This window comes from Theropithecus gelada, chromosome 3 (genome assembly GCF_003255815.1).
Source record: "Theropithecus gelada isolate Dixy chromosome 3, Tgel_1.0, whole genome shotgun sequence".
NCBI lineage: Eukaryota > Metazoa > Chordata > Mammalia > Primates > Cercopithecidae > Theropithecus > Theropithecus gelada.
Window position 1 is genome coordinate 81,931,504 of NC_037670.1, and position 25,468 is coordinate 81,956,971.

The 25,468-nt window shown below is 52.5% G+C and overlaps 1 protein-coding gene across 1 annotated transcript in view; it reads right to left on the minus strand.

Moving 5' to 3' along the window:
• Nucleotides 1–1,297: 1,297 nt before the first annotated feature.
• Nucleotides 1,298–25,468, minus strand: part of MINDY4 (MINDY lysine 48 deubiquitinase 4) — a 123,814-nt gene continuing 99,643 nt past the window's right edge. Inside the window, exons 14-18 of the mRNA XM_025378028.1 lie at nucleotides 22,211–22,274; nucleotides 18,866–19,027; nucleotides 11,823–12,003; nucleotides 11,226–11,298; nucleotides 1,298–2,135 (exon numbers count right to left, since the gene is read on the minus strand). Coding sequence (XP_025233813.1) covers nucleotides 2,087–2,135; nucleotides 11,226–11,298; nucleotides 11,823–12,003; nucleotides 18,866–19,027; nucleotides 22,211–22,274 — 529 coding nt within the window. The 3' untranslated portion in view covers nucleotides 1,298–2,086. The remainder of the gene's footprint in view (nucleotides 2,136–11,225; nucleotides 11,299–11,822; nucleotides 12,004–18,865; nucleotides 19,028–22,210; nucleotides 22,275–25,468) is intronic.

The following is a 25,468-nucleotide window of genomic DNA, read 5'->3' on the forward strand; positions in this document are numbered from 1 at the left end:
GACAAAAGCTAACCACAACTCCCTCTCCCAAAATGACCACTGCAAGGGGAGGGGAAACTTTCACATAATCTGGGCGGCTCTGGACACTCTGAAGCCCACCCACAGTTTCCCTAGAAAACTCTGCCCCTTGGATAGAGACTGCCCACGGGTGAGGAGTCAGGGGCCTGTATTTCATTCCTGCAGGCTTGGTGGCAGCACCATGGACTTGCCCCAGCATCTGGGTCTGGGGGAGGGTGGTGCTGGGCTGTGCTCATCTTCCATTCCAGGAAAACCTAGGCAAGGAATGTCAAACTGCACAATGTACCTGGCTTCTAGAGAAGCAGGTCTGTAATTTGTTGGAAATGGTCTTCTCAAGCCACACTGGGAATAGTTTGTTTTCTCCAGCCCTGCCAAAGGGACCTTGGTCAGGAGGTTAAGTGAGCTTCATTGAAAAGACACACTTTTCCTTCCCAGGCTGATAAACAAGGCTGCTGCTGGGAAACCGATTTCCTCTGTCCGGGTGCTCAGCTGGAGCGCCCTGTCCCTGGCCAAGGAAAACAAATGCATAAACATTTCAGGGATATATAGGAAGCATTTCTGCTGGAAGCCTGCTGTGAATGGCTGGTGGAGTTTACATAGCAAACCCCACCGGGGCCTCGGCACAGCCTGGACAGAGCAGTCCCTACCCTCCCACTTCCCTCCCAGCCTGACTGGCTCTCAGCCTGCCTCTCCCCAAAGACCAACAGTCAGGCCTCTACACATGCCCCATCCACAAGAACACAAGACAAATGCTTTCACTGTCACCACCCAAATGCCAGTTTTACCCCCCTGGCACCTAAAATAAAAGGGGTCTCCTACAGCGGGACACAGCCCTGAGCTGCTTGTGTCCTGAGCCCCAGGGGCACATGGAAGCTGGGGACAGGCTGCTGTCCGGTGCTGGTGGCTCTCCTAGGCTTCTCCCTGGGCCAGAGCAGACACAGCAGGGGTGCATCCCCTGGTTCCTGTGTGTACACACCTACCTCTGCACAGCCCCCTCATAGTCCCAACTGCAGCACTCACTGGGCAGACAGGGTGGGGTACAGGGATGGCAGCCTTCAATGTGATAGAAACCCTGAGAGGCTAGTGCTCTGCCCCTGGGCTCCTGCATCCATCCCGTTCTTGTGAACCACTGCAGAGGAGTCCTTCACTGTGCTTTTCACACAACCTCTCTCCCGACCCGCTTCTTCATCAGCATGCCATTGCACTTTTGCACATTCTCATCTTCTTTTTGAAACTGGTGGAATATCAATGAATGGAACAAACAAGGTTCAGACTACTATTTCCCCTTCATGAGTGATTATCGCACTTTTCCTATTCCAACTTATGCCATCTTTGTTCTGGAATGTGAGGGCTCCACAGGTTCTGCCCACCCACATTTTCAGTCAGCCTTCTCCCCACATGCTCCCCTACAGGGACCAGGGACCACACCCAGTCCCCAGTCCCTCTGTTTATCCCTGTCCTATTGTCCCCCCATGGCCAAGAGGTCCCTCCTTCTCGGAAGGCTCTTTTCCCATATCTACTTGGCCAGGTCCAGCCTACCCTCCAGGTTCACCTCCATTCTCCTGGGGCCCCATGCGGGCTCTGGGTGAATCACCCACCACCTTCCCCACACCAGCCATGATCAGCACAGACAGTGCATACCACGCTCTTTGCAGCTATGGAACAAATGAGTCTGGGCCCTGGACATGGGTTTGACTCGTTTTATAGAAAGCCAGCTACCAGAAATAATGAGTCCCTGGGGCCAACCACATCGGAGGCCTGGGCGAGGGACCACCCAGCGGGGAGCAAGGGAGGGATGCAGACAAAGGCAGCAGAGATCCTGGCAACCTCCTTCCAGTACTCAGCAGTCACAGCTCAGCTGGGAGGGGACACAGCAACACACTGGGTCCCAAGCACAGTCCTGGGTGGGCCCTTCATGGAAGGGGCAGGGAGGCTCTGGATGCTTCTGCAGCCACGCTGACCCAGGTTGGGGTTGCATGAGACTTGCCCCAGAGGCCTGGGGTTCAGCTGTCATCCTCGGTGATGAGGTGATGAATGGTGGACTACAGGGTTTACCCACATCCAACGGTCACAGGATGGGGTCTGAGCCGTTCCAGTTCACTGATGCCCCCTTCCACCTAAGCGTAGAGTGAGGAGAGAGACAAAGAGAGATCAAGCTTCGGGGTCCCAGATGAGAGCCCATCTCTTGCCTCCACTTCCTGAAGGTTTTGTCTTGGAGGCTTTGAATAGTTCAGTTTCCATCCTGTTCATCTCACCCCTCCAGATTCACACACAAACCCACACACCAGTCTCTTACGGAAGACAAATACACCCAGGGCCCCAGAGAGCAATGGAGAGGCCAGGTGGCAGGTGATGCATTCTTTTGTACCACAACCTACTTTGTGCCTGGCACCACTGGGCCCTCCACTGAGGCCCTCCACTGACATGAATGATCCACACACGTGGACCAGCCGCTCTCCAGTGGGGCCCAGTGGTTAGCACTTTAGAGGCACCTGTGCAGTCCTAGGTATGGCTGAGTGCAGAACAATGGGGAGAGAGGGTGGGGAGGGGCTATGAAGCTGGCATGACCTTGTAAGGGTTCTGGGCTTTACTGAGAGCCAAAGAAAGGCAGTGAACGGCTGTGAGCACTATAGTAACATGACAGTTTTTTGTTTTGTTTTGTTTTAACCTGAAGAAGCACAGAGTATAACTAAACTGTGCCCCAGGGTTAGAGACAACTGAATAACAGTTTAGTTACAAAACGAAAGTTACTGTAGGTGAGACCATGACATGTCCTAGCACTTGATTTTAACACATGGTGCTACTTTTCTAAAAACACTCAGAGGAATCAAATTTATAGCAGATGGAGTGTTTACATAAAATCTGGCACTAGGTATATTATACATTTACAGATATCCTAAGACTATATATGAACTAGGGAACAGATGAGATGTTGAATATCTCCCAGCAGTTCTACAGTGCAGAGTTTGAGGCTGGAATTCATAAATGCTTTTCCAAGTATGAGGTTTGGGCAGGGAACAGACATCGTGTTTTCAAAACCTGAAGATTTTCTTCAGGATTGAAGAAGATCTGCCACAGAGGAATAAAAAGGGGAAGCTTTTCTCACCTCAACTGAATTGTACATCTACATCCAGAAAGTCTAGAATTCCTGACACTGGAACTGCAATGAGAAGGGTGTGAACAGGTTCTCCCAAAGTAACACAGTTGCATTTTCCAACAGAAGGCTTGGAACCACCAAGAGTTTTCAGTCAATGGTTCATCCTCAACTCACTGTTGCCCATGTTTATGACATAGCCTAAACTTCCACTGAATCTCTTTCTTCCTTTCCTAGGCTTAGGCTCTTTGTCTTTCCTCAAGTCAGTGCTTTCCTTCAATTGCCGCATCAAAGTCTCTGATTTTTAGATTGAAAGTGTCCCTTCTAAAGGCAGCAAGCTTCATACTCACCTTGTTCTTCCAACTCACTTCCCTCTTGGTTACAGACAACTTCTTGGTATCTGTAAAGACTGGATTTTCCCCTTGCATATTTTGAATACTTTACACCACTCCATTTCCCTTCGAATGAGCAGAAAGATTTCTTGTCATTTGGAGGAAAAAGTCTTCATGGCAATTCTGTGCTTCTTGCTCCCCTAGAAAGGTTTGGTGTGGAAGATATTTGCATACAGCCCATTTGGAACAATTAATATTGCATTCTCCTCCTAGCTCTGCCCAGGGCACTGTGAGGATAGATCGTGCATACCATCGGGGAATGTAAGGATGTCACATTCATCCTAGTCAAGACACAAGATGCAATCCTGCCCTACATTGTGCTCCCTAGTCAACAACCCAAGAAATTTTGATTTGTCCAAATAGGAATGCTGAGTTGTATCTTCTTGTTAAAATACTTGGCATAAAAGGTTGAAATGGGTGGATGCTGGAAAACATGCTCAGCCAGGAATGTTACACTGTTTGGGGCAACTGTGTCCAAAACTTTCTCCACATCCTCCTCTGTGTCATTTGCTGATGTCCAGTGATGCTGAAAGATCTCACCCAAAATCGGCTTGTATTGCCTGTTGGCAACCAATCCTTTTCTGCCAGCATAAAAGGCTGAGAGTGACCCTTTTACCACCTGAACCATTCAGTTCCTGGGATCCTTCTGGTCATAAATGCTTAGAAACAGATCTGGTGTGCAAAAATATCTGCATACATTTTTAAAAGACATACTTTAAGAATAAATACTGAAAGAACTACCTTAGTGAGATCCACTCCCAGTCTAACTTGTGACAAGAGGTGCACAATAACACTCTCACGTTCATCCACAACCCCACCTCCCCTTCCTCAATCGTTTTGAAGTGAAAAGACCAGCATCAGCACTTGTTCCATCGGATGTAGAAGAATTAAGTGCTTCTACACTATCCAAGTGCTTCAGACTATTTACAGGGCTTCTGTGTGTCAAGCAGATCCAGAGGAGTCTATTGGGTTTTGGGGTTGAGCTAGTTTGATGGAATTTATCCGCATCATAGCATTCATCTTCACTGCTCATGTAAGAGACACTGGGGCTGTATTTGGAGACAAACTGGCTTGGCTTGGCGAAGTTAGACTGCTCCTTGGCGATGAGTGCCCACTGCTGATACTATTTGGAGGTGGAGTCTAATGATGTCCTGTAGTAGCTAATATAGGTCCAACCAGCAGGAAAATGGCCACTGCTCTGGCTGACACAACTGAGCAGGTTCTGGAGGTAAGCAGGCTGGGAAGGCATTGTGCTGACCCCCGTTCCTGGGTACTGAGTTCATCTATTACATCTGCTGAGTTAAAAGCACCTTAGCAATCTGCAGCCACACAATGAGGGTTTGAGAGTTTCAATTTTCTTGTTCTGTTCATCATCTTTGCAGTTTGGAGTGTGTCATTAAAAAGCTTTTATTGTTCTATTAAGATTTGTGGGTAAGCATTGAAATCTTGGACACCAAGGAACACATCCTGAATCCAGACTCCCAGAGGGTGGCAGAAGGGAGGCAGGAAGGACAGCAACGTGCCGGCTCTCAGCCTGGTCCCCAGGTCCCTTCACCCCACCCCTCTCTATCCTTCCAAACCTTTACCCTCCCCACTCAGAAAGACTGAAGTACCTCCTATGAGCTCCCAATTTACAAATTCCTTGAATCCTGGCAAGCTGCTTCAGTGCAGGTGTGAGTCACACTCATCTGCCACTAGACAACATCTGTGTCACCACAGTGGCTGAGTCTTACTATCAGGCTGTTGAGTTTGGGCTTGGTTTTGAGGTTTTCTATAGACATAACCAACCGTCTCCATCCAGCCAACAGGTGCAAATGCAGGGAGAGTACTAGAAATACCACAGGGAAGCAGTTTGCAATTACAATAGAAAATCAAAGCAGAGACATTTTAAAAATCAAAAGGGCCGAGCCATGACACATGTGCCTGTGTAGGGGATGAATTGAATCGTTCCCCGATTGGAATGGTCCTGAAAGCTTGTGAGTCAATTACAAGGACAAGTAAGAAGGGCTCTGCATAGGCAACCAACAACTGCGGACGGGCACAGAAAGGGGAGGGATGAAATGGAAACACCCCTGAGGAGCAGAAGAGACAGAATCACAGTTCCAGACTCACTCATCAGTGCTAATGCGGGAGGCGGCTGACAGCCAGCCAGTTTACAGCCGGGTCTCTCATCCTCGTACCTTAGGCATTTTGGCTCAGTAACTCTTTGTTGTGGGGGCTGTCGTGTGCATTGTGAAATGTTTAGCATCCTCTGCCAGGGCTGAAATGACTAAAAATGTCCTCAGACATTGCCAAATAACCCCAGGGGCACAAAATCATCCCGTTGAGACCACTGGCTCTGTAAAAACACCATGGTCCCTGGGGTTCAAGTCAACTCAAAATCACAGAGAAAGGCACTTCATGGCGGAAAATAAGGCCCTGTCCCCTGAGAGGCATCACTGCAACAGAGGGGTGGTTACTTGCCTTAACTGCTTTTCAACGTTGATGAACCCTGTGTTTTTCATGGGGAAAAAAGATGCCTCATAGAGCCTGTGTCAGCCAGCACAAGACAGCAGGCCTGAGTTCAAAGCTCCTGACTGGTAGAAAATCATCCAGGGACTCTTGCACACTTTGTATCTCCAGACAAATAGGCCTGTGTGAAAGTTTCCATTCCCAAGCTCCAGCCATTCGGAATGGGGAGCAGCTCCAAGATGAGCCACGTGGGTATCCCTCACCCCTGGGCCTTAACCCCCGCTGGGCCCTGCCCAGTCCGCCATTCTGCAGGATCAGATCTAGATTCCTCTTTGCAGAAGTGTCCTCTGGCTGCCAGGCCAGCCATGGGTCCCTGTCAGCACCCAGGCCAGGCTCTAAGGCAAAGCTGGTTTCACCAGCGCCTGAAGCCTGGGCTCCAGGTGGTGGCGGCAGGTGGGGGTGCCGCTGCATGAACACGACCCCCCAGGCCAGCTGCTCCTCCTGGACGCCTGCTTAGGGAGCGGCCCCGCCCTCCCAGGCACTCAGCAGGGAAACCACGGTCCTTGCTCACGTTTCAAAGCCCTGCCTTGCCCTCTCCTCTCTGCCTGCTTCTGAGCCCTGGCCCAACTTGCCACCACCTGATTCCTCCTCCTCCCCAAGGCATCGCCAGAGGCCACCGCAGCTCACAGGAAATCTAGTGCTTCCACAGCTCTTCTCTCAACCTCACAGCAGCTCAGGAGAGGGATCCTTAGATCCCAGGGACAGATGGGGAAACTAAGGCGGGGAGAAGAAGCAGACCTTCTGGAGCTCACACAGCTTGATGACTGCAGAGCCAGCACAGGGCAGGTGTGTGTGGGGGGCAGGGCATCGGAAGAGGGCTGGCATGGACAGTGGGGAGTGACAGCACCCAGAGAATGCTCCTCTGATGGGTGGGAGGCACTATGGACAGGGAGCCTGGGCAAAACGGTGTCAGCATGGAAGCTGAAGGGGAGGTTTCGCAGGCAGTGAAGGTAGCTGAGGGAGGCGGGTGCTCTGCCTCAGCCCCTCAAAGGCACCATACCCAGCTGGAATTACATTTTCAATTTCTTGTCTGCACCTCCAAACAGAAACATCTGTGCCCCAGCCCCAGGCTCCGGTTATGAGTTCTTTCCTCTTTTCTCTGGACTGTTGACAACCGTTTCATTTTTCTCCCTCTAGCTAGGCTGGAAGCATGAGAGAGGTCACTGTGTGTGTCTTGTTTGGAAATGACCATAAATTAGCCTGTTTTTGCTGAGATGGTTACAGTACAACAGGGGGAGGGGACAGGGGACAGACCCCACATTCCTGACACAAGCAAAGGTAACAGGAGACTCTCTCAGGCCGAGGTTTGCATCACAGCAAAGTGCAGAAACACATGGGGTCTGGGATGGTTTGAATTAGGATGCTCTTCTCTGAAGGGGAAATCAGCAGTCTGGGCTTGTGCAATGCCACCGAGGCAACAAAGCCAGGTGGTGGGAAGTCACTGCCCGCTCAGTGACCTTCCAATGGGCTGGGACAGCAGAAGCATAAGCCGCAGTTCCTGGAGCTTGTGACTGAAAGTGTGGCTGGGACACAGACCTCTGTTCTAGAGGCCTCCATCTCACTGTCTGTAAAAGAAGAGGTGATAACAGGGGGTGCCCAAAGGCCTTTCTGTAGAGTCAAGCAAGCTGCCAGACAGTCAGCTGTGTGGCTCGGGGGTTCTTGCAGGGCATCAGAGCTGGGTTTAAGGGTGGGTGATGCGTCTTTCCCTGGACTGTAACAGGGTTGATTCTGAACTTGACTTTTGGCTGATGGCAAACTCTCTGAGAGCAGAAGCCAAGTTCTGCTCAGCTGTTTCTTCCCTGGTATCCAGCCCAGGGGTTCCATGAGGGTTGACCTGATGTAGGGGAATTCTGCCTGCCCACCAGGCTGGCCTACCCTGCAGCCCCACCCACCGAGCAAGATGGACAAGATGCTGTGGGCACACAGCTGCCTCTTATCAGGAGCTTGGGTTCTGACTGCAGCCTTTGAAATGACCTGAGCTCATGCCATGATGTCATGTGCATCCCCTTCCTGACACGGTGGGGCCTTCCTACAGACAGCAGGACTTACCCCTAAGAGGCCAGGCCCACTGGAAGTGGGTCCTCACTGACCTTGGAGGCCACTTTCCCTAGTCTGTCCCTTTGGGCTGTTTGAAAATCTGGGATGGAAACAGAACGCAAGACCAGACCCCTTGGACTAGGATTCTGCGAGGCTGGGCCTGCTGTCTCCCATTGCAGTGGTATGTTACCTGACAGGTATGGGGGCAGTGTTCTCACTCTCCACTCACCCACTCAGCTTTTCTAGGAATAACTGCCCAGGTGGACCCGCCATGATAGGGGATTGATGGGGGAAGTGGAACAGGCAGGCAGCTGGTGTCAGCAAAATTCTAGCAGACATGGAACACAGACCTAGGGATGAGGGGATAGCTAATGGAGCTAGGAAGAAGGTTCCCCTGGCCCAGTGCCTATGGTGGGCCAGAGAATCAATGCCTCACTTGATACCCAACTCTCACAAGGCAGCAGGGTTTTGAGGGTGGGGGATGGGCACTGCCCTTACCTGGTTCTCAAAGTGTGGTACCGGGACCAGCAGTATCAGCATCACTCAAGGACTCCTTAAAAACGCAAATTCTTGGGCCCTGCCCTGGACCTACTGAATAAAAAGCTCAGAAACCCTGGGTGTGGGGCATGGCGATTTGTGTTTTTTGGTTTTTTTTTTTGCGTGTTTTTTGAGACGGAGTTTCCCTCTTGTTGCCCAGGTTGGAGTGCAATGGCATGATCTCAGCTCACTGCAACCTCCGTCTCCCGGGTTCAAGCGATTCTCCTGCCTCAGCCTCCCGAGTAGCTGGGATTACAGGCATGCGCCACCACGCCTGGTTAATTCTGTATTTTTAATGGAGATGGGGTTTCTCCATGTTGGTCAGGCTCGTCTCAAACTCCCAACCTCAGGTGATCTGCCTGCCTCGGCCTTCCAAAGTGCTGGGATTGCAGGTGGTGATCTGTGTTTTAACATATTCTCCAGGTGACTCTGATGCCCCTGAAGCTTGAAGCCACTGCTCTGGAGCAAACTTTCCCATGCATGAGCCACAAATGCATATGGGCTCCCCTCAGCCCCTGTGTGCCGCACAAACAGAATTATTTTCCATCCATGACTGCTCGAGGAGATGCTGGGGCTCAGCCTTGTCCAAGCTCACACAACACTGAGCAGATGTGAGGGCAGAGAAGGGCAGGGCCCTGGCTCAAATCATGCAGTCTCTCTGCTTCCCACATCACCTCACTGTCACCTGCTTACAAGTGGCCAACGGGCAGGGGAAGGAAGTCCTGGGAGATGGAGGCAGCCAACAGAAGAGGAAGAGGAGCTTCAGGCCCGTGTCCACACACTAAGACTCTCACCCTGCATGGACTGAGCTCCACGCAGGCCAAAGCCCCAGGTCAATCTCAAACAATTGTCAATTAGGGCTGAGCCCAAGAAGTCCAATCCTGGGCCCGCGCTGGGAGGTGCTTGGTGAGTCATGCAGTGGAATAATTTCTGGGGAAAAAGGAGTTACTCCAGAAGCGACAGTGGAGAGGTGTCAGGTGGTGGGCCACCCCCTGGGAGCGATACAGAGACACAGAGTCAGACGGAGGCCTTCAGAGAGGGTCCCAGGAGTCCAGAGGCAAGCAGAGGCTGTGTCCAGGGTGTCGGAGCCCTGCTCAACAGGCCCACCTGCAGGAAGGATGCCCTGTGGCCTCCCACGCTGTCCTGTACAGATGCCAAGGCTGGTGTCACCTCCTGTCCCCACTGCTGCCTTTCTCTCATCACTTTGAATGAATGGCCCTTTGTACATGAAAGGAAAGCGACCTGCAGGTGCCCTTAATCCTCCCAACGAAAGAAGCACCGGCACATGACCCTGCAAGAATGCTTCATCCCTGGCTCGGGGGGCGGGCAAGTGGATGGACGGACAGACAAAGCACGTCGAGGATGTCTCTGCGCTCCTCCCACTTCCCCTTCCTGGTGTTTCCACCATGTGAACGGCTCTTTCTCTGCAGCTCCTCTCAAAGGCTCGCTTGCCTGTGGTGGGCATCAACCCTAAGTTCACTGTGGCCCGTGGATCTCAGGCAGTAAGCATTGTGGGGCCTCGCCATTTTCCATCCCCCTGCCACAACCCCAACCATTTCACAGGCAGAGAAATGGAGATTCTCTGAGATCACACCAAATCAGGAGTGGCTGAGGTCATCATCGTGAGCACAAACACCATGGAGCACTTAGTAACGTCCCAAACACTCTTCACAAGGTCTGGTGAGCAAGGTATGCATCACCTCCATTTTACAGATGACAAAGTGGGGTGCAGGAAGGTGAGGTCCAGTGGTTCACACCAAGAAGCGGCAACACCAGGGCTGGAACCCAGGCAACTTCTCTCCAGAGCCCACGCTCATAAATGCTACCTGTTCCACTGCTCCTCCAGAAGGGACTAGGATCCAGGCCTCTGCCTCCTGGACTACTCCTCTCATGCATGCTGAGGCCTCCGGGTCATTCCCCAAGGGCTTTGTGAAGGGCCTGCCAGGGCAAGGGGAGCACTTCTGACAGCTACGGCCCCACCAGCCCAGGGGTCCGCTCAGAGAACACAGCAAGGAGGTGAGCCCCAACTCACCCCAGTTACTGAACATTCCCCTCCCCTAGCCTGAGCCTCAGCCTCCCCTTAAATACAGAGGGGCTGGGTCAGAGGAGTTGGAGGTCCCACTTGCCTCTGAGGCCACAGGCATGCTGCTCAGTGTTCAGAGTGGCCGAGCTGCTCCTCCAGCTCCTCTGAAAGCAGAGGGTGCCGCTCCAGGCAGCACCTCCCACCACCCCCAGGCTGGGCCAGGGCTCCCAGCTTCCCATCCTGCTCAAGCCTCCCCCACCCTCAGGTAAGCACCCCTGTCCTGCCTCCTTCGGGCCTAATGGTACTTGCCACATCTGGCTGCTGCTGCCTTGAGGGAGGAGGGGCTTCAAGAGGTACCTGTGTAGTCCCCAACCCCCACCATGAGGGCAGCCTCAGAAGCTGTCTAAAGACGCATCACCACTGCAGACCACACACTCCTGAACCTGGACCCCAGTGACCCAGTGGAGAAACCTGTGTCTTTCCAATCACCACACCCCTTTGAATCAGGGTGGTCAGGAACCCATCTGGCTTCCTGCAGGCCTGACCGCCCCCAACCATGGCTCCTCAAAGCTATTCGGGGTAAGGCTCAAAGCCAGAGAGGGGCTTGACTCACTTGGTTCTGATGCAGAGCTCGAGGGGGGGAACAAGGTCGTTGTCTGTGTCATCAGAGATGGTTTGGGTGGTATCTGGGAAGGAGGAGAGAGGCACACAACACGTCACCCAGGGCCCTGCACTCACCCTGAGGTCAGCACAGACCACTCCCGGGACCCGACCCCCTCATCTCCATCTCAACTGGACCCACCTTCATCCCTGACATCCGTTCTCATCTGCACAACTCACTGGTCCCCACCCAAGTCCCACTTCAGCTACCACAATACTCTTTCTAAAGACACTTCTTATCTCACCACCCCGATTCCAAAACCTTCCATGGCTCCCCACTGCCTGAAGAATACATCCAAACTGGTCAGCATAGTATTCAGGGCTCTTCACCATGGGGTATAGGCTTTACCCAACACCCTTAATGCCACCCACTGCTCAAGGCCCAGCTCTGGCCACTCCTGCAGGAAGGCCCTGCGGGCATTGGCTCTCTGATCCCTCAGTCTGGACGCTGGAGTCTGCACTACTCTCCGTCATGGGGGATGGTGGATATGAACGCTGGTTTCTGTGACCAGCCTGGAGGCTCCCTGGGGATGGGGGGGAGGGCCCGCACCAATGGTCAGCCGGATCTGCTCCTGCTGGTTGGCCAGGCCATCGTAGTAGTACAAGTCAAAGAGCCTCTCAGTCCTCCAGTCACGCAGGAGCCCCGGCTGCAGGCTAAAGAGGACGCTGAAGTGACTCTCGCTGCACACCACCCAGATGGGGAACCTCGGGGTCTTCAGGAAGCAGCCAACCTGGATGAGGGAGAGGCCTGATGTGAAGTGCCGTCCCCAGGGAAAGGAGCCGGGGCATTTTTCTGTCTGACCCAAGGCAGGGCTGACCTCAGAGGGGCCCTGCTGAAGATCACGTCTGTCTGATGCTGGGAGCCCCCATGCTGCTCAGGCCACCGGGCTGTTTCTCAGGGCCATCCCTGCCCTGTCACCCCACCTGCTGCTGCTTGCAGGGCCTCTGCCATACAGACCCGAGACCCGGTCTCACTCCCCCCTCATCCCCCATATCTAGTGGCTCCCAGTACTGCTCATTCTGCATCCAAGAGCTCCCCCACTGCCAGCCTTTCCTCTTGAGATCTACTCAGCCTCCAACATGTACCATGGCAGTGACCTCCTAACCAGTTCTTCCCACACCCCTCAAACAAATTCAGCTTGTCCACTAGCCTAGAGCTTGCTTACCCTTGGACAGCTTGCATCTCCCAAATCCCTTATTGGAGCAAAAATAGTTTCCTCCTTCCAGCTCCCAGGGTGCCCACCCACCTCAGCCGCAGCACCTCTGCCTCATACTCGACAGATCATAGCCTTAAGTTCCAGGAGCCCGAGGTAAGTAAATGTTGGACGAATTAAATTTCTCATGGATGAAGCAGGGCTTGAACTAGAACTGTACGGTAGAGACAGGGAGGCATGGAGCCCTGGGGAGCCAGGAGGGAAAGGTCTGAGTGAGAAGTCTGTGGGGGTGCCAGGAATGGAGGGCCAGAGAAATTCAGGGTGCAGCAGGGCACTGAGCTTGCAGCAACACTTGGATAGGGAGCATTCAGAGCAGGGGAATTTCATGGTGGAAGCATGTTTGCGGAAGACAGATAAGGAGGAATAAGCACCGGGGCCCTCAGCACATTGCTAGCGTCTTGCCTGTAATGGGAAGGGAAGTGACAAGGGTCCCCTGTGAAGCCCCTGAATGCCTGGCCTTCAAGCACTTTCCCCCAGCCCCTGACACTCCTTGGGCGGCGCCTCTCCTGACCCTGGGCCCTGGTTTATTCAACTATGTACGTGCCACCGGCCAGGCTGATTCTGGCCTAATCCCCACCAGCCCCAGGGAGATGTTTGCATGCTCAGGTATTTACAGCTACAGCCTGTGGATTAAAGAAAGAATGGGAATTATTTTTCCAGTGGGGAGAAGGGCATACTTTTTCCAGAACCCTTCACAGGAGAGTGGTCGAGCAGCTCCCATCTTGGTCTGGGATGTCTCTGACAGCGGGGCTGTGCTCTGAAGGTCCTGAACCAGGTCCCCAGTGAAATTCCTGCACATTTAAAGCTGCCTCCTCCAGAAGGTAGGGGGACAATCTTTACTATGCACTCGTCCTTTCTTAGGGTTCAAGTGTCCCCTCCCCCAACACCAAGGCCTCACCCCAGCCCTGTGTGCCATTCAAGTGGACCGCAGAACTCATTCCTTAGTGAAGTGTGGGGGAATTAGATGTCTTACAGGACGTGGCTGGACGTGCCTAAACCCCACGTAAACTTGGCTTCCATTCCATGCTTCAAAGAGGCTTTTCTGGTGAGGGCATCGCCAGGAACAGGGAACCCTGACACAGGGACCCAGTATTCATTCACGGCAAGGAGAGAGCCCCGAAGCCGACCAGGGAACAGACCTTTGCATAATCAGCCACCCTGAATTTTCCAACAGAGGGACAAAAGCGCAGCTTGCCACGCAGAAATAACAGTCGAGAGATTAAGGGAAAAAAGCTGCCCGAAGAGTTTATAAATGAGTTTCCTCATTCAGGAGCCTCTTTCCAAGTGGGTGACATTTTCCAGAGATGAAATTCACTTCCTTTAAATTCTTGGGTAACCAAAGGCTTGGGGCGAGGCCGGAGTTGGCGGGGGGTGGAGGGGGGGTGCTGGTGGGGGAGGGCCACATTTCCTACAGCACAGTCTGAGGCTTTGTCTTGGTGGGGGAACATGTAGCACAATCAGGGATTACTTAATCTTCTAGGGCGGGGGTTGTGAATGGCCTAAAGCCATCCATGGACAGCCAGGTTAGAAGCACTCACTTAAAAGGATTAGCATTTACTTGCCGTGAGTTATGGTGTGGCATTTCTAAGGACAGAGTTTATGGTGTGGCATTTCTAAGGACAGCAATGGGGACACAGTGCTAGAGACAATAAGAACAGTGCTGTCCTTATGGAGCTTACCAGATTGATGGGGATGACACATTAACTAAATAATCAAACCCATACATTTCCACTGCACTTCATTGAATCCAGGATGCCCTCAGATTCGTCATTTATTTATTTATTTATTTTTATTTATTTATTTTTTTGAGACGGAGTCTCGCTGTGTTGCCCAGGTTGGAGTGCAGTGGCTGGATCTCAGATCACTGCAAGCTCCGCCTCCCGGGTTTACACCACTCTCCTGCCTCAGCCTCCTGAGTAGCTGGGACTACAGGCGCCTGCCACCTCGCCCGGCTAGTTTTTTGTATTTTTTAGTAGAGACAGGGTTTCACCGGGTTAGCCAGGATGGTCTTGATCTCCTGACCTTGTGATCCACCCGTCTCGGCCTCCCAAAGTGCTGGGATTACAGGCTTGAGCCACCGCGCCCGGCCCGCCATTTATTTTTTGTATCACTAAGTAAGAAAGAAAAAGCAGGTGTGTCAAAGTCTGACACACCATCAACTGTAATAATGCATCAAAATTTCAGAAGTGCTCGAATGTGGTCAAGTTTGCATCTTAAAGGCGATGAAATGTGATGCTTAAAATACAGAAGAGGCCCTATGAAGGAAAGAATAAAGATACCCTGATGGTGATCGACAAGGTAGGGAGGGGACAATGAGAAGGGCCCCCTACTTAGATGGGGTTATGAGGGCAGGAAAGGCTGCCTTTTAGGAAGTAACATTTAAGTCAAAACAATGAGAGGGAAAAGCTGGGCAGGTGGAGGGTGCAGTGTGTACAAAGCCGGGAGGTGGGAGAGAGCCCGAGAGAAGCCCCAGCCTGCAGGAGAGAGTAGCGCAGGCTGAGGTGGGAGAGGAAGGCAGGTGCAAGTCTGGCAGGGTGTTGGGGGTGGTCGGAAGTTTTGGATTTTAGTTTCTGCATTAGCCTGCTTGGGCTGCCATAACAAATACCACAGACTGGGCAGCTCAGACAGCAGACATTTATTATCTCACAGTTCTGGAGGCTGGAGGTCCGAGTTGTCACCAGGGTTGTTTCTGAAGGCCTTGCCCCCGAGCTTGTAGGTGGTTGCCTTCTCCATGCCTTCAGAAGGCCTTCCTGCTGTGTGACCTGTGTCCTAACCTCCTCTGCTTAGGAGGATACCAGCCACACTGGATTGGGACCCACCCTAGTGGCCTCATTTTACCTTAATCATTTCCTTAAAGGCCAAATACAGTTATTAATACATTCTGAGGTACTGGGGGTCAGAGTTTCAACACAGGAATTTCGGGGAGACATAGTTCAGCTCACAACAGTCTCAGAGGGCTGGAAAACCACTGAGGGTCCAGAGAAGAGGAATGATATGATCGTGCGTGTATTTTTAAAGATCACACTGGCTTCAGTGAAGGGACAGGATTAGATAGGGGGAAAGCGATAGGGACAGGAGCTGAATTTGGCTGGGCTGTCACAGGTGTCAAAATCAGCGATGCCGGTGGCTCTGACCCATGAAAGTGGATGGGCTTGAGAAACAACTTCAGGGGGAGGCACATGTCCTCCTGATGGAGAGGGACATGCTCCTGGTTAAGTAAATGGGTGGATGGTGGCCATCTCTGAGCTGGGGAGGATGGGAGGAAGAGGGAGCTTTCACAACTCTGCCTGTCAGGCTGTTTTCCTTTGTGGGCCTCTTCATGAAGACGGCAGTGAACATGCCTTACAGGTCTTGAAAGAAGTGCTGAGGCTAAACTCCCTGTCCCACCCCATCCCTCCTGGACTGTCAGTCCCCCATCACCACCATGACCACAAGCCTGGAGGGACTTGACCTCTAACTGCAGCCTAGAATGCAGTCCACCCCTCGCCGGTGAGCCTTGTCCTGGGCCAGCTGTGGGACTGAGGCAGCGAGCTGGAAGTCAGATGGGCAAGATCAGCCTGGTGGGGTCACAGATAGCCCATGGAGGTCCCATAGGACACAGCCAGGCCGGGCCAGTTACTTATGGCAAGGGTGAGTTTCTCTGGTACAGAGTTTCATCTGTTTCCCCAGGCACAACCTGAGTAGGGGTCATCTGGGCAGCTCACTTTTAGGTAGGACCTCCTCCTCCTACATACTCAGTGAGGGCCCCAGAACCCCAGGCTGCCGTGAGAAGCCTGGAGACAGGCTGCCAGCGAGGGCCTTCACCTGCTAGTGAGTGAACGCTGTGGATGTCATGGCCCAGGCTGTTCCAAATGCCAGTCTTCCCTGTGGCTGTATCTGTGCTGCCCGAGGAGAGGGCCAGGCCAGGCCAGAGCAGGGGCCCTGGCTCTGAGTCCAGGTCTGGGCTTGGGTGCTGGACCACCTTGGACTCCTTCTACGTCCAATGTGGCTAATTGTGTAGGGTCTAAGGGACTTGGGGACAGAAGGGATGGAAGGTGGTGTTAAAGAAAAAGGAAGGGGCTGGGCGCAGTGGCTCACGCCTGTAATCCTAGCACTTTGTAAGGTTGAGGTGGGTGGATCCCTTGAGGTCAGGAGTTCAAGACCAGCCTTGCCAATATAGTGAAACCCCATCTCTACTGTAAAAAAAAAAAAATTAGCATGCCCCTGTAATCCCAGCTACTCAGGAGGCTGAGGCAGAAGAATTGCTTGAACCCAGGAGGCAGAGGTTGCAATGGGCTGAGATCACTCCAGCATGAGTGACAGAGTGAGACCTTGCCTCAAAAAAAAAAAAAAAAAAAAAAAAAAAAAAAAAAAGAAGAAGAAGAAGAGGGAAGGGCTTTGTCTGAGCTGCTGGGCCCTGAGCCTTCAGTGGAAGGCAGGGTGGAGGCCCAGCCCTCAGTGAGCTCATGGAGGAGGAAAGGAGGCCAGGGCTCCTTCCTTAGTGAGCTTGCAGTTGCAAGGCAGAGGAAGGAAGCATCCACCTACTGCAGGGAAACAAAACTCCCAGTCCTCAACTGAGCACAGAACAGCAGAGGGTCTATGTGGATCCAAGAAGCCCACAAGGAGGGGAGATGGCTGTAGGGCCTGAATTTCTTCAACAGTCCTTTTATTCCAAGGGAAGGATAACCCCAACTGGTTTTCCCATCAAGTACCCTGCACAGACCACAGCAAAATAGTTTACTCTCTGACCAACGCCCTCCACCCAAGAATGAAACCAGAGCTCCTGGTGAGCCTGGGAATTCCATGAACCTGGCCAAGGTTACCTCTCTTGGCCCGTGGAATTTTGAGCTGAATACTTTCAGAGCACACCCAGGGTCTGGTGCTCGAGAGCCCTGGTGCTTCTCACCAGCCACATTCCTGGGCTCCCTCCTGACACCAGCACAGCCAGGAAGTAGCCACTCTCATTCTTTCTTACCCCAAGTCTTTGGGACCCAGAAGTCTGCTTTTGGCATGCTGGGGGTATCACCCAGAGAGGGGATCTGGGGAGGGGGCTGCACCACATGGTTCATTAGCAAGACACAGCACACCCCCACATATGGGAAGGGTGGGTAAAACTGAGCCCTGGCTTAAAACCCTAGTCTTTTTCCACCCTGAAAATCCAGGGTAGAATCGCCTGGCACCATCTGCATGGCCCCGCTGAGTCAATCTCTGTGTCCTGGTTCTGAGGATATGTGGTGAATGAGGCCTCATCCAGACCCTCCAAGAATCTTTGCAGGGCGTGGTCACTGTGAAAAGCGCTCCTGCTGCCCCTCAGGACAACCCTTCCCATTTAATCGACCACAGAGCAATGGACTCTCTGAAGCCATGGAAAGCAACGCTCAGAGAAAGTTTCCATGGCAGCTAGAAGAAGAAGGCAGGGTCCAGTGCTCCTCTGCCCAGCTCCCTCAGTCCCTGGCCACATTCCCCAGAGGTACAGTCACCCATGCTCTGTCCAGCTTTACCTGGTGGCCCAGCCCTTTCTGAGCCCTTGGCTGCAGTGACACAGGATGCAGAGGGACCACACGCCAGCAAACAGGATGTGTGAGGCCTACTATGGGTTGAACTGTGCCTCCGAAAAGATATGCTGAATCCTAGCCCCCAGTACCTCAGAATATGACTGTATTTGGACACAGGGTTGTTGCAGGCATAATTAGTTAAGACGAGGTCATGTGGGAGTAGGGTGGGCCTTTAATCCAATTAATCCAATATGACTGAGGTCTGTATAAGAAAAGACACACAGGGAGAAGGTGGCCCTATGATGATGGATGGAGGCAGAGACTGGAGTGATACATCTATAGAAGCATCACCATACGGTCAAGGAACGCCAAGGATTGCCGGAAAACACCAAGAGCTAGAAGAGACAAGGAAGGATTCTCCTTATGGGTTTCAGAGGGAGCATGGCCTTTCTGACACCTTGATCTTAGACTTCCAGCCTCCAGAACTGTGAGACAGTAAGTTTCTGTTGTTTCAAGCCACCGAGTCTGTGGTACTTTGTTAGGCAGCCCTAGGAAACTAATACAAGGCCTAAGACCTCAAGTTTCTGTCCCTTTGGAAGGCTCCCCCACCATACAGACACCAGCTGCAGCCACTGTGACCCACAATCACAGTAGAAATCCCTCAAAGTCCTTTTCAAACAATCTTCCCCAGAACATGATATCAGCTGGCTTTGGGTCTGAATTACAGGCCTGTAGCCACAGCAGAGAAGCTGTACTTCTTCCCAAGCCCTCTGTGATTCCAACTGGACCCGAATTTCAGCCAGCTCTGAGAAGTGGAGTCCAGCTTTCCTTCCCCGCTTCCCTCCTTCTCATTGCTCCAGGGAGCCAGGCTCCCCTACTTGTGGTGAACGTGAGCATCTGGGTACCTGGCACACGTTGTAATGTTCAAAGAGAGATAAGAAGCCAATATCGCTGCGTGCAGCAATGCCTCTGAGAAGTGTGATGTTCCCGTCCCCAGAATCCAGCTCAACCACATCGTTGAAAACGTTGGACACAGCTTTCCCAGTCAGGAGCAGATTGACAAGTTCCTGCAGATGAGAGAAAGGGGAAAGGCTCATCAAGTCTGAATCAGTTACTGAAAGGGTGGAGAGGAGATGGGGGAAAGAGAAAAAGGTTGGAGAAGGAAGGAAAGCAAGGAGGAAGAGAGACTGAGAGCAGAGGAGGCTGTGACTTCAATTCTTCCACAAGCCCTGTGGGAAAGGCACCAACTTTTCTCATCAAGGTAACTCCAGGCACCCATCCACCTTTATTCCACAAGCACTCATTGAGTACCAGCCATTCACAGGACCCTGTCCTATGCTGTAGGCTACTGGAGGCACTGGTGAGAGGGTGAGACATGGCTCTTGACATGCACTTTGCGTCTAGACTGGGGAGTCAGGTGCATGCCTGCACGTTGACTCACAATGCAGGATGTGGCTGGGGCTGTAAAAATGTGTGCATGGAGTACTCTGGAGCCAGATGAATACAAGGCCACATGACCGAGTCAGGGCAACTTTAAGGAGAAGTGACATTTGGGTGAGTCTTAAACGATGTTATTTTTTAAAGAAACCTTTTTATTTTGAAATAATTTTAGATTCAAAAGAAGTTGTAAAAATAGTACAGAGAGTTCCTGTGTACCCTTCACCCAGCTTCCCCCAATGATAACATCTTACATAACCAGAGTACATTATCTCAACCAGGAAACTGACCACGGTGCAGTACCAATAACTAAACTCCAGGCCTTGTTTGAACTTCATCAGTGACGGTGGGGTTTTAACAGGGCAGGGAAAGCCGAGGAAGGTACTTCAGTAGGCAGCAGAACAGAAGCAGAGAGGTGGGAGTAGGAAGCCCAAGTCTGAGTTCTAGCTCTGCCTCTGCCGTCGTCTTACTGTGTGGTATGAGGCATTTGGTGGCCCTGTGACTCAGGCCACACACCTGGTAAACCAACAAGCATGCCAACCTTGGAACTTGGAGACAGTGACATGTGGAGCAACATTCCTCCAGCAGTCACCTGCAACCCATGCCTGCCACATTTTGGTACCAACATGGCTGGAAGGTCCCTTCCTTATACAGGATAACCAGGGGTCCAACCTCCTGTTAGGAGTGGAGAAAATGGGGCTCACAGGCGGGTTACCCAAGCCACACAGCCCATTAGTGCCAGAGCTGAGCTTTGGCTCTCTCTGTCCCAGGTGACTTCCCTCTTCCCCCAACCCTGTTACTCTCATGGTACTGTCTGCCTGGGCACAGATTCAAGATGAAGGGTGGCTTCTAAGGGCCTGCTGAGAAGGAATTTGAGCAAGCCCAGCCCCAGCACTAGGGCAGGCAGGTCTCTCTGTCTCATCCACCTTTTGCCACAGCTGGCACTGCCTGTGAGGCAAGAAGGCAGGCATCACTCCCATGGTGGAACACGTAGGAATGGCCAGAACGGCCCTTGACCAGTGTAAACTCTGGAGGGCAGAGTTTATAGAGGCGTTTTCCCCTGAATTGTGAAAATGACATCAGGGGTTAATAAATCCCTCAGTTAACACCAACACCCCTGCCCCAGTGATAGTAAAAGAGGCCTCCTCTGATAGCCGCAGAGGGACCTCCATTGGAGGGAGATACTAAAGGGGACTTATTGTGCCCTTGTAGAGGAAATGAGACACAAGAATTTGGAGGAAATGTCTGCTGTAAAATACTGCACCTCAGGGGCAGCAGCTGCTGAGAAAGGCACAGCATTTTTCAGGCAAGTTCGAGTTTTCCCATCTGGTTTTTCAAGAGGAATAAAAGGCCCTGCTCCCTGATCTGGGTCTAAAACCTTCCTCATAGCAGGAAGTCTTCTTGAGATGGTGGAGAAGGGGCATCGGGCCTCTCCCTGCTCCTAGACTCAAAAGTCACACAATGGCAAAGCTCAGCAGTCCCTTCCTACTCAGTGTGGTCTGTGAACCAGCAGAATCACCCTCCCTGGGGAACCTGATAGAAACTGAGAATCTCAGGCTTCAGCCCAGACCCACTGAATCTGAGCCTGCTCTTCAACAAGACCCCTATGGGATTCATTCAAAGTGTAAGAAGCCCTGGTCCAGTCCAAATGCCTCTTGTACAAATGAGGAAGCTGACGCGCAGGAGGGGAAAAAGACTGCCCCAGCTCATATTGTGAGTGAAACAGAGAACAGGGCTTGGGACCCAGCCCCAGACTCTGATCTGGGCTCCTCTGCACCCTGCTTGACTGCCCACACCTGGGCAGCATCCTTCTCTGCCCCAGAAAAGGGGAAGCTCCCATGGGGCAGGCAGGTCCCTGGAGTGAGAGTGGGGCTACCCCAGGCAGCCAGAAGAGTAGCCACTTCCCATGAGGCCTTCCTCTAGGGTGGTGGGCAGCAGCCAACCCCCCAGTCCCTCTGTGGGTGCCCTGGACAAACCACGGGCCCCAAGCTTGCCTTGTATGGTGCCCAGGTAGGTTTCCAGAGCTGGAGGTAAGTGAGCCAGGACCCCCAGGACAACTGAGTCCTCAGTTGGACCCAGAAGATGTGCAGCTCTATCCAGCCCATCCATGCTATGCATTGTGGCCCCCCATGTGCTGAGAGCCAGATTTCACTGTGGCCTATGTGGCCACTCTGGGAGGCCTCATCATGGGGAGAAAGGCATGGATAGAAGCCAGGTGTAGAGCTGAGCTCCCAGTTGTGATGTTCACTAGGTAACATCTTGAAAAGGTCCCTTCCCTGGTGTCACCCGAGTGACTGAGAGGATCGATGACAAGCAACTGCTCTCAGGGTCTTCTCTGCCCCTGTGAGGTCCACTGAGGGCCCCTTTGTAACGATGCAGAGGGAAGGGTGGCTATAAAGACAACACCTTGTGCAAACACAGAAGGGGCCAGAGCCATCATCTCCCCAACTGGACCCAGGGTCCCCCGGCCCATGCCTGAGACATTACTCCCCACGTCCTGGGCTCTGGGCTGTGTAGCACTTTGGTCTGAGTTCAGCCTCTTTTGCATCCTCTGCAGCTCTGGGCACATAGATCAGTGCACAGAAACACAGAAAGCTGTCCAGAAACAGACAGGAAACTGAACTCTCTTTCTAGGTCTCCGTGACATGACAGTGAAACCCAGCAGAGGTAGGCATGTGAAAGCCGCGTGGAGAGTGTTGGCAGAGGCAAGAAAGACTTGCCTTTTTCTTGGGCAAGAGGAGGGAGAAGGACACCTCCCTCTTGGAGAGACAGAGGAGGGGGAAGGACCACCTGGGCCCCACAGCGCTCCTGACCTGTGTACAGTAGCCATGTGCTCCAATCAGGTGGCTGGTGGGGACATCAAAGTCCTGGCGGATGCTGGAAAACACAAGAAGAAGCATTGTTAGCACAGCTCTGCCTGACCCAGGTTGCAAACCTCACTAGGTGACCAGGCGCTCCTCTTGGGTTCCAGGCTAACACCCAGAATTCCAGATTTGGTGGGAACCTGAGTGGTCTGTTCTGTGCCCTCCATGGAGGAGGCTCCCACCCAGAAGGGATGGAGCTAGAGCCCAGGCCTCCTAAAGTAGAGCTCACTGCGTTCTCTGGACAATGGCCTCCACTCCAGTCTCACCAGAGCTCTGCCTACACCAGAGAACAGCAACTGAAGCGTGACACAGAAGGGAGGACCCTGGGTTTGGAATCCAGTGTCCTGAATTCACATCCCAACTGTCACTACCAATGGTGAAGACTGAGGAACCCTCTTCCACCTCTGAGCCTCAGTCTGCCAGCCTGTAAAATGGGAGGAATGCACTCTAATGTTTCCTTGAATTATACAGTAACAGTCACTACCACCTGCTCCTGCACCAGGCACTGTACACATGTTATTCCCTAAAACCCTTCGAGAAAACCAAGCCTCAGAGAAGGGGTGTCTTGCTCAAGGGTGCCCGGCTCTGAGGCCTGTGCCTCCAACCCATGGTACCACTGTGGTTCCACCCTCCGAATGGGGTCCTTCAAAAGGTCCAAGGTGAACACCTCCTTTGCTGAAGACATTCCCCAAACTGAAAGAAATGGGCTGAGCACTGCTAGGCGCCGGAACAATTCAGCATCCCCGTAAGCAGAGGTCTGCCACACATGAGGCAGAAAACCCTCCCAAGTCTCCATCCTCCTTCCCGGCTTGCCGTCATGCTAGGAAGCCTGCCATTAGGACATGGTTCCTTTTAGCCACCCCAAGGTAAATCCCTCTGGGAGATGAAAACTGTTGAACGGAGCCCTGTAAGGAGCACACAGGGAAGGAGCTGCTATCTACTCACTGTGCTCAGCAGGTGGCAACTGCAACCCCCAGCCCCAAGTGAAGAGGGAATTCCTGTCTCTATTTTATAGATGTGGGAAGAAGTGCAGAGAAGCTGGCTCTGGGGGGCAAGGTGAGGCCAGGGAGCCTGAGTCCCAGGCCTGTCCCCCTCACTTCTGCACATGACCCTGGGGGGCACACACAGCCCTGGGGGGCACACACAACCCTGGGAGTCACACTTGAACCTGGGGGTCACACACAGCCCTTGGGGGTACACATGACCCAGGGGGGTACACACAACCCTGGGGGGCACACATGGCCCTGGGGGGCACACACGACCCTGAGAGGTACACTTGACTCTGGGAGGCACAAACGACCCTGGGGGGGCACACACAGCCACCCAGCACTGTGTCCAGGGCCTGGTCCCCTTCCTTCAAACACACCCCAAAGAGAGAGGCCAGGTGTAAGATTTAGAGAGGCGACCCAGGGGTAGGAAGGGCTTAGCAATCAGAACATTCATTTTTCCTTTCAGTGGAAGAGAAGAGAAACTTGGTCTCAATTTATGCTTTAAATCTAAGCTCTGCCATAAGCCTACAAGCCTAAAATACACGCCTGAGTCTCTGTCTGCTTCCAAAACAAGTTTAGAAACTCAGGCTTCACAATACTTGGGGAAAACGCTTGCTTGTGGTTTTTAATAACCATGGCCAAACACGGAAGGTTTATAATCCACATGAGAAGATGAGCTGGGGTTACCCTTGCAGGAGCTTGCAGAGAACCACTAAGGCTTGGGGGTCTTCGGGGAAGGGTGGTTGAGGCTCACCCACCACAGATAGCCCAGCAGGCCTGGGAAGGAGCCAGCTGGGAGTGACTCACAGCAGAGTGTAGCATTCAGCTGGCACCAGCTCAGGCAGAAGAATTGATGGAAATGCTCTCCGCAGCATATACAAGCATCTTCTGAAGAGAAGAAAATAACCTCAAAAGGGTCCTGGAGGGGGGGCGATAAGCATCACTGGCCCCATGCCACCCGGAGCTTTCAGAAGCAGTCCTATCTTTATAAGCTCATAGCCTCGTGTTCACCCAGCGGGCTCGAAAGCCTGCGTCAGCTGGGAGCAGGGGGACAAGCAGAAAGGACAATGGGAGGAAATGGTAATTGCATCCTTAGGTGCAAACACGATGGGAAATTCAGCAGTGCGCTGGAATCTTAAAAGGGAGGAACATCTGCATTTCACATCAGGGTATGAGAGAGAGAGAGACGCCAAGGAGTAGCTTATGGTTTAAGAGATTTACAACTTTGGCAAATCTAGATGCCCAGACCTCCCTCTAGGGGAATTCTCTGGAGAGCTGAGTGTAAGGAGTCCTTGAGCAGAGGAACAACAGCCTCAACACTGCCCGGAGAGAAGGTAATCCACATGGCTAGTCCCAGCCTGCTGTGTGGCCTCGGTCTCCCCTCCTGCAGGACGAGGAGCCTGGAGAAGATGAGAGGTGTAATGGGATGAACTGTGTCCCCTTACAATTTATATGTTGAAGTCCTAACCTCCAGCACCTCAGAATGTGTGTTTGGAAATAGAGCCTTTTAAGGGGTGACTAAGTTAAAATGAGGCCATTAGGGTGGGCCCTAATCCAATATGACTTGGAAGAAGAGGAAATCTGGACACACAGAGGGACACCAAAGATGCACACGCACAAGCGAAAGACGAAGGTACCATCTACCACTGTGGTTCCACCCTCAGGACGGGGTCCTTCAAAAGGTGCAAGGTGAACACCTCCTTTGCTGAAGACATTCCCCAAACTGAAAGAAATGGGCTGAGCACTGCTAGGCACCGGAACAATTCAGTATCCCCGTAAGCAGAGGTCTGCCACACGTGAGGCAGAAAACCCTCCCAAGTCTCCATCCTTCTTCCCGGCTTGCTGTCATGCTAAGAAGCCTGCCATTAGGACACGGTTCCTTTTAGCCACCCCAAGGTAAATCCCTCTGGGAGATGAAAACTCTGTTGAACAGAGCCCTGTAAGAAGCACACAGGGAAGGAGCTGTGTGGACCCAGTGAGAAAGTGGCCACCTGCAAGCCCGGGAGAGAGGTCTGACAAGGTACCAACCCTCTGGCACCTTGATCTTGGACTTCTTGCCTCCAGGGCTGTGAGACACGAATGTCTGTCATTATGGCAGCCCTAGAAACCAACACAAGTGGCTGCCAACATCTTTTTAGATTCAGAGCCCTTTCTTCAAATGAAATATTACAGGCAGAAGCCCACTACATGAATCATATGGGCTGAAGGCAGTGTGGAG